Source organism: Triticum urartu, chromosome 6 (genome assembly GCF_003073215.2).
Source record: "Triticum urartu cultivar G1812 chromosome 6, Tu2.1, whole genome shotgun sequence".
NCBI lineage: Eukaryota > Viridiplantae > Streptophyta > Magnoliopsida > Poales > Poaceae > Triticum > Triticum urartu.
Genome location: NC_053027.1, coordinates 441095113 through 441110478, shown reverse-complemented (window position 1 = coordinate 441110478; position 15366 = coordinate 441095113). Strand labels below are relative to the sequence as shown.

Sequence of the window (15366 nt, the reverse complement as noted above, 5' to 3'; positions counted from 1 at the left end):
CGTTCCAGCGGTCGAATTGGAAAAGGGTTTGGGGCCGGCCGGGGGGGGGGGGGGGGGGGGGGGGGTCGAACTATCCTAAGAACTCAACTGCGGACGCTTTAAATATAAACACCAGCCATTGCACCGCTTGAACGTTTGAGGAGTTAAATGAGACACGAGTTTTGGCTAGGTCTGGTTTTAATTCATGAATAATTTGAGGAGTTAAGCCGTTTAAAGGGAAAGTCTAGCACCAATGTATGAGTACATTGGTTGTAAGAGCATCTCCAGCCGTTGGCATTCAGGAGGGGCTAAAAATCGCCCCCTGGGGGCGCACCGGCGCTAAACCGCGCACTGAGGCGTGATGCTCCCAGTCGCGGCGCCCATGTTTTTTTGAAAAAAGTTAAATACGGCGCAAACACGGCTCAAATTTAACGCAAACATCGGCGAGTTCGTTCAAATTTAAACATATTTTAAAAAAAAAGAAAAAACTACTACGGGCTGCTCCCGCTGCCTCCATCGCCGCTCCTCGCCGTCTACCTCGCCGCTCCCCGCCGCCCGCTGCCCGCCTTTGCAGTTCTACATGCCGAGGAGGCGGTAGAACCGCGTGTAGTCGTCGCCACCGTCGTCGTCGTCATCGGCGTCCCCGCCTCTGCCGCCGCCGTCCCTGCTGCATCCCTCCCCCGGTTGGCGCGGCGGGCTGGACGGTCCGGGGGCGTCCTCGTCGTCGTCGCTGTCGAGGATCACGATGTCGTGCTCATCCTCGCGCCCACGCTTGCGGGCGGCGATCTCCTCCAGGGCCCGGCGCTGCTGGACCATCTCGTCACGGAGGTAGTCGTCCCGCGCCCACTGCAGGGCGTCCTTGTCGGAGAAGCCACGTCGGGCTATCTCCTCGTACTCCGCAGGGAGGCCGGGCTCCGGCTTGGGCTCGACGAGGACGAAGCGGCCGGAGGGGGGGAGTCGCCGATGCGGACGCCGGAGCTGCGGGTGCGCGCGCTGACAGGCGTGTCCTTGGGCTCCGGCTTGACGGGGCGGAGGCAGGGAGAGCCCGACGAGCAGCCGGACGAGGAGGACGCCTCGGGCCGCTCCATGCGCCTCGGCGTCCAGGAGCTCCCACGACGGCGTGAGAAGGACGGGGGAGTGGTGTACTCGAGGCGCGGCGTGTTGCCGCCCTCGATGTACTCGAGGACGGCCTCCAACATGCAGCCGGGCACGCCCCACCACCGGCGCCGACCCTCGGAGTTGAGCCTGTCGGAGGGCACGACGCCGTTGGTGGCCTCGAGCTGCTCGGTGTGACGGCGGCGGAAGTAGGGCTCCCAGAGCGGGCTGTCGGGGACGTAGCGTGGCCCCTCCCTCGCCGCCCGCGGCAGGGATGCGCGGATACATGCGATCTCCGCACGCCGTGCGCGCCCCGGTGGGTGGTGGTGGCACCGGCACGCCGCCCGCGCTGATCCTCCAAGCCCCGGGCATCCGCATGTCCGGCGGGACCGGGTACTCGGCCTCGAAAAGGAGGCGAGCCTCGTCCTCGTGAAGATGGCGGCGCCCGAAGCCATTCGCCGCCGCGGCGTCGCCTGGGAAGCGCTCGGCCATTCTTCTAAACTGGAGACGGCAAGAGGAGGAAGGGGGGGGAGAAATGGGCGCATCGACGGTGGAGTATCTGTGCGTGTCTCTGGCGCGCTGGTGGTCGGCTTATATAGGCGGAGGCGCCGTGTGGTAGGCTTGGCCGGCGCGTTACGCGTGGCGTAGCGGGCGAGGGGACGCGCGTCGCCCGTCCTTCACTGCGCCGCCATCAATGGAGGCTGACCGGCGCGCTCAGCTTTGGCATTGATTCACCACGGGAAACGAGGCGATGAGGACGACGAAGCGGCGAGAAGAGAGTCGAGTCGCTGACGCGGCTAGCCCGCGGCTCTTCGCGCCAAAAACGATTCGCCCGGCGCCCCCGAGCGACCCCAGCGCGCCGGGTTCGGGTTGGGTCCGCCAGCGACAATTTCGGCCCGAGCAGGCGAAAACTGGGCCCTTGGGGGCGTGACTGGACCAATTTTTTGGCGCCGGCGGCCGAAAAATCGCCGGGGGGCCTTCTTGGGACGTGGCTGGAGATGCTCTAATAACATATTACTCCATCCGTTTCAAAATAAGTGCCTCAAATTTAGTATAACTTTGTACTAAAATTAGTATAAAATTGAGACAATTATTTTAGGACGGAGGGAGTATAATATACTCTATATACCGTAGGACGGAGAGAGTATGTTTTAGAAGGAACTGCAAAAATAAGATTACACCCATCTTGCTCGATAACCACTGCTTAAACAAACCGGTTGTTCCGCGTGCTTTCCATTCTACGTTGGATCTTTTCCTTACTTCTCCACTAGCAAAAACATGCTCATGACATCAGTCGCTTGGTTCATTACCACATATAAAAGCAATCGGGTCATGGCAGATGTAGCATCCTTTTCAAGCAATCCGGATGGATGCCATTTCGTTGCTGTTCAGGTGTTCCCATCACAAAGCTTCGCCAGAAATTCTGTTCAATCAACACCGCTGCATTTTCTGTTCAATCAACTAGAGACAAATTGATCCCATTTGCCGGGCCTTGGTACTCAGTTATCCATTATGCTAGCAGGCATAATAAATTCTACTCCCTCCGTCCGGAAATACTTGTCGGAGGAATGGATGTATCTAGATATATTTTAGTTCTAGATACATCCATTTTTATTCATTTCTTCGACAAGTATTTCCGGACAGAGGGAGTAACAACAAATGCATATGAAAGTTTCATTCGCGTCATATATTATGAAAATATGAAGAAAATACAGTTGTCCAGCTTCTGAGACTGCGATTCAATTAATGCATTAAAAAACAGGCTCCGAGTCCATTACTGAAACCACACTGAAACAGAAATAGCATATGGAGTACTTTAACATCACAAAATCTATTCAGCTTGACTGCTTGAGCATTATAAGTGGACAATGAAACTTGAGAGTTTAAGCAGCAAATACATCTCACAGAAATAAGCTTCAGGCTGATCAGAAATTCAGAATCTAGGAACGTCTAAACGACATATAATGTACGTACAGAAGAAGAACATGCGTATAAAAGAGGCTGGTTGGTTTTGACTTCACTTCAGAACATATGCAAGCGCAAAGGTACCAAGAATTTGGCCCGCGAGCAAGCAGATATCATTCGCCACCATCATCAGATAAGAACCAGGACCTCCGATTCCCCTGACTTTGTTCAGCCCTCATTCACCCTTGGTATGATCCACGATGCCGCCGCCCCGCCACGCTGAGCCGTGTCAAGCTCGTTCAGCCGGCATGCAAGCTTCTTAGAGGTCCGGCTCTGCAGGTTGAAAGCCGATACACTGTATTTCACACTGCTGGAACGGCTCGCCTCCTTGGTGGTCACCGAGTAGACCGTGTTGCTTTCAAGATTCGTGAACCCTGCCGTCGTCCCCACAGCGAACCCGTGGAGAGGATCGACAAACAGCGCCCGCTCGCCGATGCTGGTGAGCTCCTGCCAGGCTGGGTTGGTGCTCCGGTGGTTCACGCAGAAGGCCTTGGAGAAGTCCACGTCGTCAGTAAAGACGTACATCCACTTGGACTTGACGAGAAGGAAGAGCTCTTCACCAGCCACCACGACGCGCGCCTCGGTGGGGAGGTCGACTTGGGGCGGCGGCTGGATGACGGCCGTGACCGCGAGGGTGATGGAGTCGACGATGGTGGTGCGGCACGCGTCCTCCTCGAAGACGAAGAAATCGCCGCCGGCGTAGTTGATGCTGCTCACGTTGCAGTCGGGCATGGCGGGGACCGGGGCCCAGGAGTCCTCGAGAGGGTCGAGGGCGCAGACCAGGACGACCTCGCCGCAGGACGCCATGATGCTGTGCGGGGACAGGTCCCAGGCCAGGTCATCCGTCTCGGCGAAGAAGGCGGGGAGCGGCGGGAGGGGGCGGACGGAGCCGGTGAAGGGGTGAAGGAGGGACGCGGCGAGATCGGTGGGGTCGACGGCGAGGATCCAGCCGTGCGGGGACGCGGAGAGGCGGCGGCGGCGGCGCCGGCGGTGGGCGTCCGCGGCGGGGACGGGCAGACGGATGTTGCGGTAGAGGCGGTCCTCCGAGGGGTTGAAGAAGAGCGGCGACGGGGAGGACGGGAGGAGGAGCCACGGGGGCTGCGACGGAGGCGCGGCCGCGGCGTCCACCCCCGCGTCGCGCCAGGTGGTGCATACGGAGCGGAAGCGGGCGATGTCCGCGAGCTCCGTGAGGTCGCCGGAGACGGTCACGAGGAGATCCGGCGCGAAGTGCGACCAGCCGCGGAGGGCCATGGCGACCGCGATCTGGAATTGGAATCAGGCGTTTCTAGGTTGTGTGGGCTCGGTTGCGACGGACAAAAAAACCTCTTTGCTCGGATTTAATGGGCATGGGCGATGCTCTATGGCGGTAGGATGCCGTGCCAGTTTTTTGTTTATCGGTCTCCTTCCGCACAGGCGGTGCGGGTAGGGTGCCGCTCTTGGGAGATCGGCGTGCCCGAGAACCATCAAACTGGTGCACCGCACGCATCAGAGCAATTTATATATATATATATATATATATATATATATATATAAAGTTTATGATCTGTTCATTACCCATTATGATAATACAACGAACATAAAAAATAATAAAAATTACATAACATCAAAAATAATAAAAACTACATCAAGGTCCCTACCACCTAGCGACGACTACAAGCATAGAAGCGAGTCGAAGATGTCGTCCTCATCATCCTGGCCGGGGCCAGAAAAAAAATTGTTATAATAGACAGTTAGAAAGTCGCCGTACTAAGGCCTAACAGGACCAGCACACCGGTCTGCAACTACCGCCGATGAAGATGAGCGTTGATAAGAAGGATCCAACCTGAAAGAACACTAATGTAGACGTGCGAAGACAAGATTCGAGCGGATCCACCAAGGACAACCATCGACCGAATTCTGCAAGATCTGCTGGAGACACACCTCCACACACCCTTCGACGCTACTAGACGCACCATCAGGGCGGAGGCTAGACGGGAAGAAACTTATTCCATATTCAGAGAGTCATCGCCGTCTCGTTTATCTGAACAGGATACAAACCTTAGCAAAACTAAAAAAATGTATAAAAGCATAGCCTTCCCACTGGCAAGGGTGGAGATCCACCGTGCCCCCATGGCCCTAAGGCCACTGAAGATGAGGCAGATCGCCGGCGCCGGCGGCGGGAGGAAAATATCGTAGCCACATGTTCGCTGCTGGTCGCTAGGAGGAGCGAAGGAGTAAGTCCTGTATATAAAGGATTCATCAGAGCTATTAGAGCATCTACAACCACATTTGCTTAATTTGGCTCCTGATACGCCCATGGACGTGCCGGGGCACGTCCGTTTTAGACCACCGCTTTCCTTGTAAAACAAGCACACCTTATATTATCCGATCACATGCATATGATTGGTGAGAGAAATAGAGAGAAAAGGAAAAAGATTTAAGAAAAAGAAAAGATTGTCCACAGTGGGCCAAATCCTACATGGCACCCTGCCCGGACATCCTCATATGTTTCCCATATATAGCTTCGATATGGGGATTTGTGGACTCCCGGATATGCCTGGACAAAGTGAGGATTATCGTTGGATGACTTTTTTTATTCATTTTTTTGTCTGATAAGACATTTGTGGGCTCTGGTTGTAGATGCTCTTAGATGTAAAAAGTAAGGGATGTGATCCATCTAGGAGGGACATGTTGGTATTTCAAAATAAACGCGGGGAGCATACTTGAACTACACAACCATTGTTTCTCATCCTTGGCCCCATCCTTGATACGTCTCTGACATATTTATTTATTTTTTGATTTTTCCATGCTATTATCATACCGCTTTTGCATATTTTGATAATAATTTATATTATTCCTATTTGGACTAATCTATTAACCCAGTGTCAAAGGCCGGTTCTAGTTTTCTATTGTTTGAGGGGGGTTTTAGGTGAAAAATTCATGGAGTTGGAATGACCTGAAATTTTTTGTGGATTTTTATGAAATATATCGGAATTTATGGTGAAAGAATCAATGCAAGGAAGTGCTTGTGGGCCCCACAAGGGCTGGCCCAATGGCCAGAGGGTGCCCACGCAATGCACTCTTGTGGGTAGACCTTGAGCTCTCCTTCGGGCACAAGGAAGCTAATCTTGGGGCGAAATCGTTTTAAAATTTCGTCCTAGTTAGAGTTGCGAGCATCCTGCTATCTAAGAAACGATGTTCGGCCGCAGAAATAGTCGCGAAATAGAGAGGAAAATCTAGAGAGAAAATGACCGAAGATCCAATCTTGGAGGAGCTCCTGCCCTTTGGGAGCCATGGAGGCCAAGGACTAGAGGAGGAACCCTTCTCCCATCTAGGGGAAGACCAAGCAAGAAGGACGGTGTGCCGCTGGGGGAACCATCGTGGCGACGATCATCACCATCTTTCTGCCTCTTCGTGCAGCAGTGTACTCTCTTTCACCCCGGCGTAATCCCTACTTAAACATGGTGTTTTATGCTATATATTATTATCGAATGATGTGTTGCATCTCTGTTATGTGTGAGTAGTTTCTTTTTGTCCTCTAGGGTTTATGATATGGCTGATATGAGTTGTGTGTTATTATGGTGTTGTCCTATGGTGCCCGTCGTCTCACACAAACATGTAGGATTCCCGTTGTAGTGTGTTGCAATATGTTGATAATTTGCTTATAGTGGGTTGCGGGACTGGTAGAAACCTAAACCTGAGTTCGTGAGTTGTTGCATATGGGATTAAGGGGGGCTTTTAACTTAATGTTATGGTTGAGTACTACATAATGAATCTTTAGTATTTGTGGATGCTTGCTAGAGTTTCAGCCAAAAGAACATATGATCCAAGGACGAAAATTATGTTAGCTTAGACCTCTCCCTCATAAATATGATGAGCATCACTATAATTTCATATCCAATTGCCTATGGACAATCCCTTTCTTAACCATTCTTCCAAAATCCTTTACTTCATTGTTCTTTTATTAAAACAACACCCAACTCTTTATATTCTTGCAAAGTTATCATTTTATTCTCACAAATTAGTTTTATTTCTTGTTCTAGGTAAAGCAAGCATTAAGTGTGTGTAGAGTTGTATGGGTGCTTGATAGAACTTGAGAGAATATTAATTCTACCTTTAGCACCTCGTTAGGATCAACACCCTTATAGAAAAGACTACAACAAATCTCCTACACTTGTGGGTTATCAAGACCTTTTCTGGCGCCATTGTCGAGGAGCAATACCACAGGGTGAATAATCTTATGTGTGCTTGTTGGCGTTATCACTAAGTAGATTTTATTTCCTATTCCAAGTTATTCTTTATCTTTAGTTATGGATATGGAGCATGAAACACACAAAATAGTTGTACTTTCTACTCATGGAGATGGGGAACCTCCTGAAACCCCTGATGATGGTTATGTGCGGAACATTAAATATTACTTTAATAATCCTAATAAATCCCCATTCAACTCGGTAATGGGATACACTTTGGATTAACGTGAATACTTTACCTTGACTTTAAAAGAGAAACACTTATGGGATCAGATAAAAATATTACGTTGCTATGCTTGGAATATGTGTTGTATGTATGATTTTACTTGTTGCTTTAGGATGAAGATTCCACACCTTCCCGTCCAATATGAATTTAATGATAATGAAATATTGATCTCTTATACTAATTGTGTTTATAATTAGTTATTATATTAAACAAATAGAAGAATTTGTTGCTTTTAAGGATGCTTATGAAATTGCTTACTCCATGGCCCATTTGGCTGCTTCAATTTCTGCTACTTTGGGGTAGCTTCTACAACAACGTGCCGAGCTGACTGCCCTGCTACATCAACACTTAACGGCTGCTCAAAACTGTATGAAGTTGCAAGCTTATCGTAATCGCACTGGAAAAAAAATCCCAGTGAGAGCTCAGGTGCTGCTCAAATTGCAACCCTTCGTCCAGTCTTTAGTCGCCAATCGACCATTTCCAAAGCCTTGCTTTCAAATTCAATGGACATATCACGATCCTGGAGCGCATTCGACAAGCCAGACGATAGTTCAATCCATCCGGTGTCGGGTGTTCCACGTCTCACAACTGAAGGACCCCCGGTCAGACTATAGTTCCGATCCTACAGTTCCGAGCTGGTCGGTCAGCAGCTTCTTCCTGAAGCTATACTCGAGCGCCGCTTGGTCAAGAAAGGTAGCAATGCTGCTCCTCAGGTATTGATCAAATGGGCAGGCCTTCCAGCAGCGTCGGTGAGCTGGGACGACTACAACAATGTCGTCAAGGCTCGTTTCCCTACTGCACTTGCTTGGGGACAAGCAGTTCTTCAGCGGGGGAAGATGTAACAACCAGACAATATTGAAGATGGCCCAGGGGTCGGCCGAGGCGTTCAGAATCGTTGGCTCATTAAACAGATTTTTTGTCATATAAGACCACCTATGCTTTTGTATTGACAGAAAAGACCACTTTCGAATCGTATTGACAAAAAAGACCACGTACGTTGTGGCGGCAGGTCCGGCAGCCGACACGTGGCAGCAGCCGCCACAGCCGACGGTGGCAGCTTGCACGTAACAGGTTTTCTGCCTCTGGAGCGATTAGACTAGCCACATTGGGAGTAACTCCAGCAGTAACATTGAGTCCAACTCAACAAATTTGCTTATGTGGCAATGAGTTAATGAGGAGAGAGGTAGTTTGAGTAACTTAGCTAGTTACTGTAACATCACATGTCCCAATGCAATATGAGTCTATAAATGAGGCTTTGCATGTTACCATACTTATGTTACTACCCACTATAAAAGGTAGTAACATAGTCTAGAGATAAGTGTATGTTACCAGTGTATATTACTCTCCATTGTGGCTAGTCTTAGCAACAGAACGGAGATGGCATGTGGGCCGTGCCGCCAAAGAGGATGGCGGCAGCTCCTTTTATTGCGCTAGCTTTGCATGCAGTTCTGCTGGTTTCGTTGATTGGCAAGAGTGCGTTGAACGTGGGCCGAGACTGCATGGTGGAGTGTGTCGTGGAAACGTCACGGCAGATGTCCTAGTGTGAGGACTTAGTCATGGAGCCATCGCGTTGAGGTTAGCTTAAAGGGGTTAATCAGGACAAAGGACACAGGGAGTTTATACTGGTTCGGCCCCTTACGATGAAGGTAAAAGCCTAGTCCAGTTTGTAGTTGGTATTGCTAGGGTTTCGATGAGCAAGGAGCGAATATGCTTGACCCGGCTCTCGATCTGTTGTCTCTTGCCCTAAGCCGCCGCTAGGTCGTCCCCTTATATACACGGGTTGACGCCCTGCGGCCCTCAGAGTCCCGGCCGGCTCAACGTATCCGGCTCGGTGACCTTTCACATATGCCTTACAATACAAGCTTACATACATGGCGGTTTATACTCATGGGCCTTAAGCCGCCTTTGGGTCTGGGCCCTCTACTAAGCCTTTCTATGAATCGCCATATAACCTTGGGCTTCATTGTGATGAATCTTCATAGGGTTGACCCGGCCCCTCCTGGGCGGGTCATACCTAATAGTTATATCCCCAACATTAGGCCACATGTTGATTTGGACTTGTTCATGTCAACCTTCAAGACTTAGAAAAATCCTTCCATATCCGCTGCAAAAACCTTGTAACCCGCCATGACGTCATCTCCAAGAATCTCGGAAACCCGCCACGACGTCATCTTCAACGGATCTTTACCTTAATATCTTCCCGAAAATTGAGGCGTCCAATTAGCTAGATAACCATCATTTGGCCTCCTCGTCTTTCATGCCCACCTATTTCTTGTCTCCTTATAAATAGAACCCTAAAGCCATCTTCCATTCTTCTCCTTCTTCTTTCTTCCTCCTCGCACCGCGACGTTCCGCACAAACCTCGCCGCCGTCGACCTCCGTCTCGACCTCAACTCCGGCCGCTGCATCGCCCTGAGCAAACCAGAGAACTGCGGCGCTACTCCGTTGTTCTACCAGCTCCAGTAAGCCTTTCTTTGTTCAGCACCAATCTGTCGTTAGGGTTTCATCGGTGTTCTTCAGTGTTCATCCTCGTTCTTCTTTTACTTTGTTTAGATCCACGTGTTAGATCCAAAAAATATGGGAAACTTGCACGGTGGTAGTTTTAGCACTTGTTTTAATACTAGATCACATCCCCACCGTGATAGATCTCCTCTAGGGCTTCTCTATTTTTCCACTGTCGCCTTTTGTAGATGAATTTATCCTTTTTTTCTAAACAGCGGTAGATCCACATTTGTAACCTCCATCTGTGGAACTTGTTTGTCTCAGTACTTAGCCAATGTTGCTTCCTGTAACTCTTTGAATATCTTAGTCATGGCGGCTTACCCTGCCGGCTTATCTTTTCTTTATATATCATTAGCCCTTGCTTAAGCCGCCATTATGCACTGCAATTATTTAACTTGCAATCCCATCAACTGATTTGAGCCGACCAATTATTTTCCTTTTAGATTGTCCTTTCATCATGCCGCCGAAGACGATGACAACTTGCAACTGGGTTCCTTCCACAGTCACCGAGAGTACTTTGAAGGATTTTGTCACTGTGGGATTCTTACCAGAGAAGAATGCCATGCATTATCGTGTTCCTGGCCTTGAAGAGAAACCTCAGCCAAAAGATGGTGAAATCATTGTTTTTACTGACCATATGACCCGGGGCTTCTCACCGCCCGGCTCAAAATTCTTCAGGGATGTTCTACACTTTTTCAAACTCCATCCGCAAGATATTGGGCCCAATTCCGTATCTAATATTTGTAAATTCTAAGTTTTTTGCGAAGTTTACCTTCAAGAAGAACCTACCGTTGAACTCTTCAGGGAATACTTATACCTGAACCGCCAGAACGAGTATACCAACGGTCCCAGTTTGAAACTTGGCAGGATTTCAATTCGACGCAGACGAGATGCCGTCTTCCCTCTAGTAGTCCTACCAAGCCATCCCAAGGACTGGAATCAAACATGGTTCTACTACAAAGATACCTCGCCGTCTGATGAAAATCCAATGCCGGGTTATCGAGCTGATCGTCTTGACGCAAAGCACCCACTTCCTGATAAACTCAGCTCTGCCGAACGCAAGAAAGTTCTCCCCAAAATCAGAAAAGTCCAAGCTTTGTCAGGAAATGGCTTGGCCGGAGTTGACTTGATCCACTGCTAGATCGCATGGCAGATCATACCTTTAAGCTGCCAATCCAACTTGATGTGTTCATACACCAGAGGAACTGATGACCCTTTACTTCATAGTTCTGTGCATTTGACTGAAGAGGCCATTGTTGAAATGGCAACCACGCTTGTCAATAGCAAGTATGAAGACTGCAACATAGTAGGGTTGAATCCTTTCTGCAAGCTTAAACCCGGCGCCAGAGGTAAATCTTCTGAACTTCTTTTTCCTCAACAGTTAAGTATTTGCGTGAATTTCAACAAGTTATTTTTCCATAGGCCAAATCTGACTTTTGGAAAGCAAAATATGACCGTGAGGCTACCAAAAAAGCTAGAGCCGCTACGATAGCCGCCAAGAAGACCGTCAGAAAGTCTAAGAAGAAGCCAACCGCCTCTGAGTTACTCAAGCTGGATGACACCTCTGAGTCGGAGGTAGCCCTTGACTCTCTTGGCCTGCTTTTTAACCACCTTATGACACTGAATATTGCCAGGATGACACGGGGGCCAGCCAGGCAGTTGAAGAAGAGGTAAATATTATTTCGTCCGACTCAGAACCTTTACCAAGGCAGAAACTTCGGCAAGTAACCCGGAAAGTAAGGTTTTCACACCCCTTGGCTTATTTAGATCCTCATTTTCTTTTGAAACGACAGCAACATGAGAGCCGCCGGCAGACCCAGACTGGTGGAGATGACGATTTACCCTCCGGCTTACCAAAAACTCCTCGGAAACGCCAGAATGAGGTTCTTTTTAACTTTCAACCCTTATATTTGTTCAATGAATTACCTTCATTACTCATTTTTTGATTCCATCTTTACAGGAGATTTCCCGTTCCTCCTCTAGTGGTTCATCACAAACTCAATTGCCGGCCTTCAAGACCGCCCCCGGGTAAAGATAACCACCCTTCTTATATACTTTATATACGCATCATTATACTGACTTGTCTAACTCCCTTTTAGCGGTCAAGCAAAGCCCAAGAAGGCAAGGGTGACAAAGCCAGCTGTGGATCCAAAAACCACTGAACCGGAGCAGCCAACCCTCATACCGGAACCTCCTGAAGAACCAGAGCAGTCAACTTTTGTGCCAGAACATGCTGAACAGCCAGAAGACCCTGCTTTCAACGTTCAACCGGATTTACCTGAGCCGTCTACGGATGAAACTGCTATTAACCCATCCAGTATTGAGCTGTCAAGCTCAGCTAACCCGGCGGAAAGGCACGGTGATGATGTTTTAATCACTGGTACTAGATTTTTTGAACCGGGGAACCCAACTGTGCTGGCAAGACACTCCACAAAACAAGAAGTCATGGAGAGGCAGGAAATGAGGTTTGACGTCTCCCACTATACTCATCTGAGTATTAGTTCCCACTATACTCATCTGAGTATTAGTGAAGTGCTATCTGGTTATCTTAGTCAAGTGCACTCCAGCCGTGATTCAGAAATTGAGATGGTCAAACAGATGCACCAAAAATATGAGGTATGTTTTCCGGCTTATATAAGTTATATACCCTGCTAGCCTCCAAGTCTTCTGATTATGATAAAATTGAATGATCTGTAGACTTAAAACACTTAGAAGCCTCTGTCTTAGACTCCCTCCAAGTCCAGTTTGCAACTAAACCGGATGCTGTTAGTATTTCAATTTGCAAGTGTAGCCCCCAAGGGTCGGTTTAATCACTATGAATGAGCCAGTCCTACTAGTCGTTGCATAGAACTGAACCGTATAGCCCTCATGAGCTGCCTCAGACTGTTGACAACTTATCCGGCTCATTTGTTGAAAAAAGTCAAGCAATATGCATTAGCCCCCAAGTGCCAAGTGGTATTGCCTGCAAAACACTTGGGACTTTTTGGAAAGAACCGTTTGTTGGGGAACGTAGTAATTTCAAAAAAATTCCTACGCACACGCAAGATCATGGTGATGCATAGCAATGAGAGGGGAGAGTGTGATCTATGTACCCTTGTAGATCGACAACGGAAGCGTTAGCACAACGTGGTTGATGTAGTCGTACGTCTTCACGGCCCGACCGATCAAGTACCGAAACTACGGCACCTCCGAGTTCTAGCACACGTTCAGCTCGATGACGATCCCTGGACTCCGATCCAGGAAAGTGTCGGGGAAGAGTTCCGTCAGCACGACGGCGTGGTGACGATCTTGATGTACTACCGTCGCAGGGCTTCGCCTAAGCACCGCTACAATATTATCGAGGACTATGGTGGAAGGGGGCACCGCACACGGCTAAGAATATGATCACGTGGATCAACTTGTGTATCTAGGGGTGCTCCCTGCCTCCGTATATAAAGGATCAAAGGGGGGGGGTGTGGCCGGCCAGGATAGGGCGCGCCAGGAGGAGTCCTACTCCCTCCGGGAGTAGGATTCCCCCCCTTTCCTAGTTGGAATAGGATTCGGGAGGGGGGAAAGAGGAGAGAGAGAAGGAAGGGGGGGCGCCGCCCCCCTCTCCTTGTCCTATTCGGACTAGGGGGGGAGGGGCGCGCGGCCCAGCCCTGGCCACCTCTCCTCTCTTCCACTAAGGCCCACGTACCTCCCGGGGGGTTCCGGTAACCTGCCGGTACTCCGGTAAAATCCCGATTTCACCCGGAACACTTCCGATATCCAAATATAGGCTTCCAATATATCAATCTTTATGTCTCGACCATTTCGAGACTCCTCGTCATGTCCGTGATCACATCCGGGATTCCGAACAAACTTCGGTACATCAAAATGCATAAACTCATAATATAACTGTCATCGAAACCTTAAGCATGCGGACCCTACGGGTTCGAGAACAATGTAGACATGACCGAGACACGTCTCCAGTCAATAACCAATAGCGGAACCTGGATGCTCATATTGGCTCCTACATATTCTACGAAGATCTTTTATCGGTCAGACCGCATAACAACATACGTTGTTCCCTTTGTCATCGGTATGTTACTTGCCCGAGATTCGATCGTCGGTATCTCGATACCTAGTTCAATCTTGTTACTGGCAAGTCTCTTTACTCGTTCCGTAATACATCATCTCACAACTAACTCATTAGTTGCAATGCTTGCAAGGTTTTACGTGATGTGCATTACCGAGAGGGCCCAGAGATACCTCCCCGACAATCTAAGTGACAAATCCTAATCTCGAAATACGCCAACCCAACATGTACATTTGGAGACACCTGTAGAGCTCCTTTATAATCACCCAGTTACGTTGTGACGTTTGGTAGCACACAAAGTGTTCCTCCGGTAAACGGGAGTTGCATAATCTCATAGTCATAGGAACATGTATAAGTCATGAAGAAAGCAATAGCAACATACTAAACGATCGGGTGCTAAGCTAACGGAATGGGTCATGTCAATCAGATCGTTCACCTAATGATGTGATCCCGTTAATCAAATAACAACTCTTTGTCCATGGTTAGGAAACATAACCATCTTTGATTAACGAGCTAGTCAAGTAGAGGCATACCAGTGACACTCTGTTTGTCTATGTATTCACACATGTATTATGTTTCCGGTTAATACAATTCTAGCATGAATAATAAACATTTATCATGATATAAGGAATTAAATAATAACTTTATTATTGCCTCTAGGGCATATTTCCTTCACCGTTTCCTTTGAAAAATTTGCGCTGACAGACATTAGCCCCCAAGTGTCAAGTGTTATTGCTTGCCAAGCACTTGGGACTTGTTTGTTAGAATCTGCCATGAAACAGAAACAACCTTATGCTGTATGCATGCTGCAATCGCAGAGCTGGAATCCCAATTGTCTGAGGCCAAGTCCCGGCTGGCGACTCAAGAAACTGAGACAAAGAAAGCTAAATCCAAATTCCAGTTGAGTGTGTCTGAGGCCGGAAAGCTGAAGACCAGCTTCACGGCAGAAAAAGAGGCTTGGGCCAATGAGAAGACTGCTTTGACACAGCGTGCGGAAAAGGCTGAGGCGGCTCAGGGAGAAGTCACTGCTGAACTCACCAGTGTAAAGAACCGTGTGTCTCAGATGGTTTCTGCAATCTTCGGTAAGTCACCTTGTTACGTACATAAAGTAAGTATTTTCCATTATAAGCCGCCACTTAACTCATTGTGTACAGGTCCTAGGAGAAGCAATCTGAACCGAGATACCGTGGTAAAGCTGAAGGCGGTTTACACGCTGGTTGAATAGTTGTACACCGGAGCTCAATGGACTCTTACCACTATCTCCCCTGTGAATCAAGGGACGACTCTATTAAGTGACATCTTGAATAAGCTGT

At 48.9% G+C, this 15366-nt stretch overlaps 1 protein-coding gene across 1 annotated transcript; it reads right to left on the bottom strand.

The window, feature by feature from the left end:
- Nucleotides 1–2881: 2881 nt before the first annotated feature.
- Nucleotides 2882–4478, bottom strand: LOC125514071. The gene has a single exon (XM_048679320.1). It carries the CDS (start codon nucleotides 4288–4290, stop codon nucleotides 3208–3210), a length of 1083 nt encoding a protein of 360 aa, XP_048535277.1. The 5' UTR covers nucleotides 4291–4478; the 3' UTR covers nucleotides 2882–3207.
- Between the last annotated feature and the right edge of the window lie 10888 nt (nucleotides 4479–15366).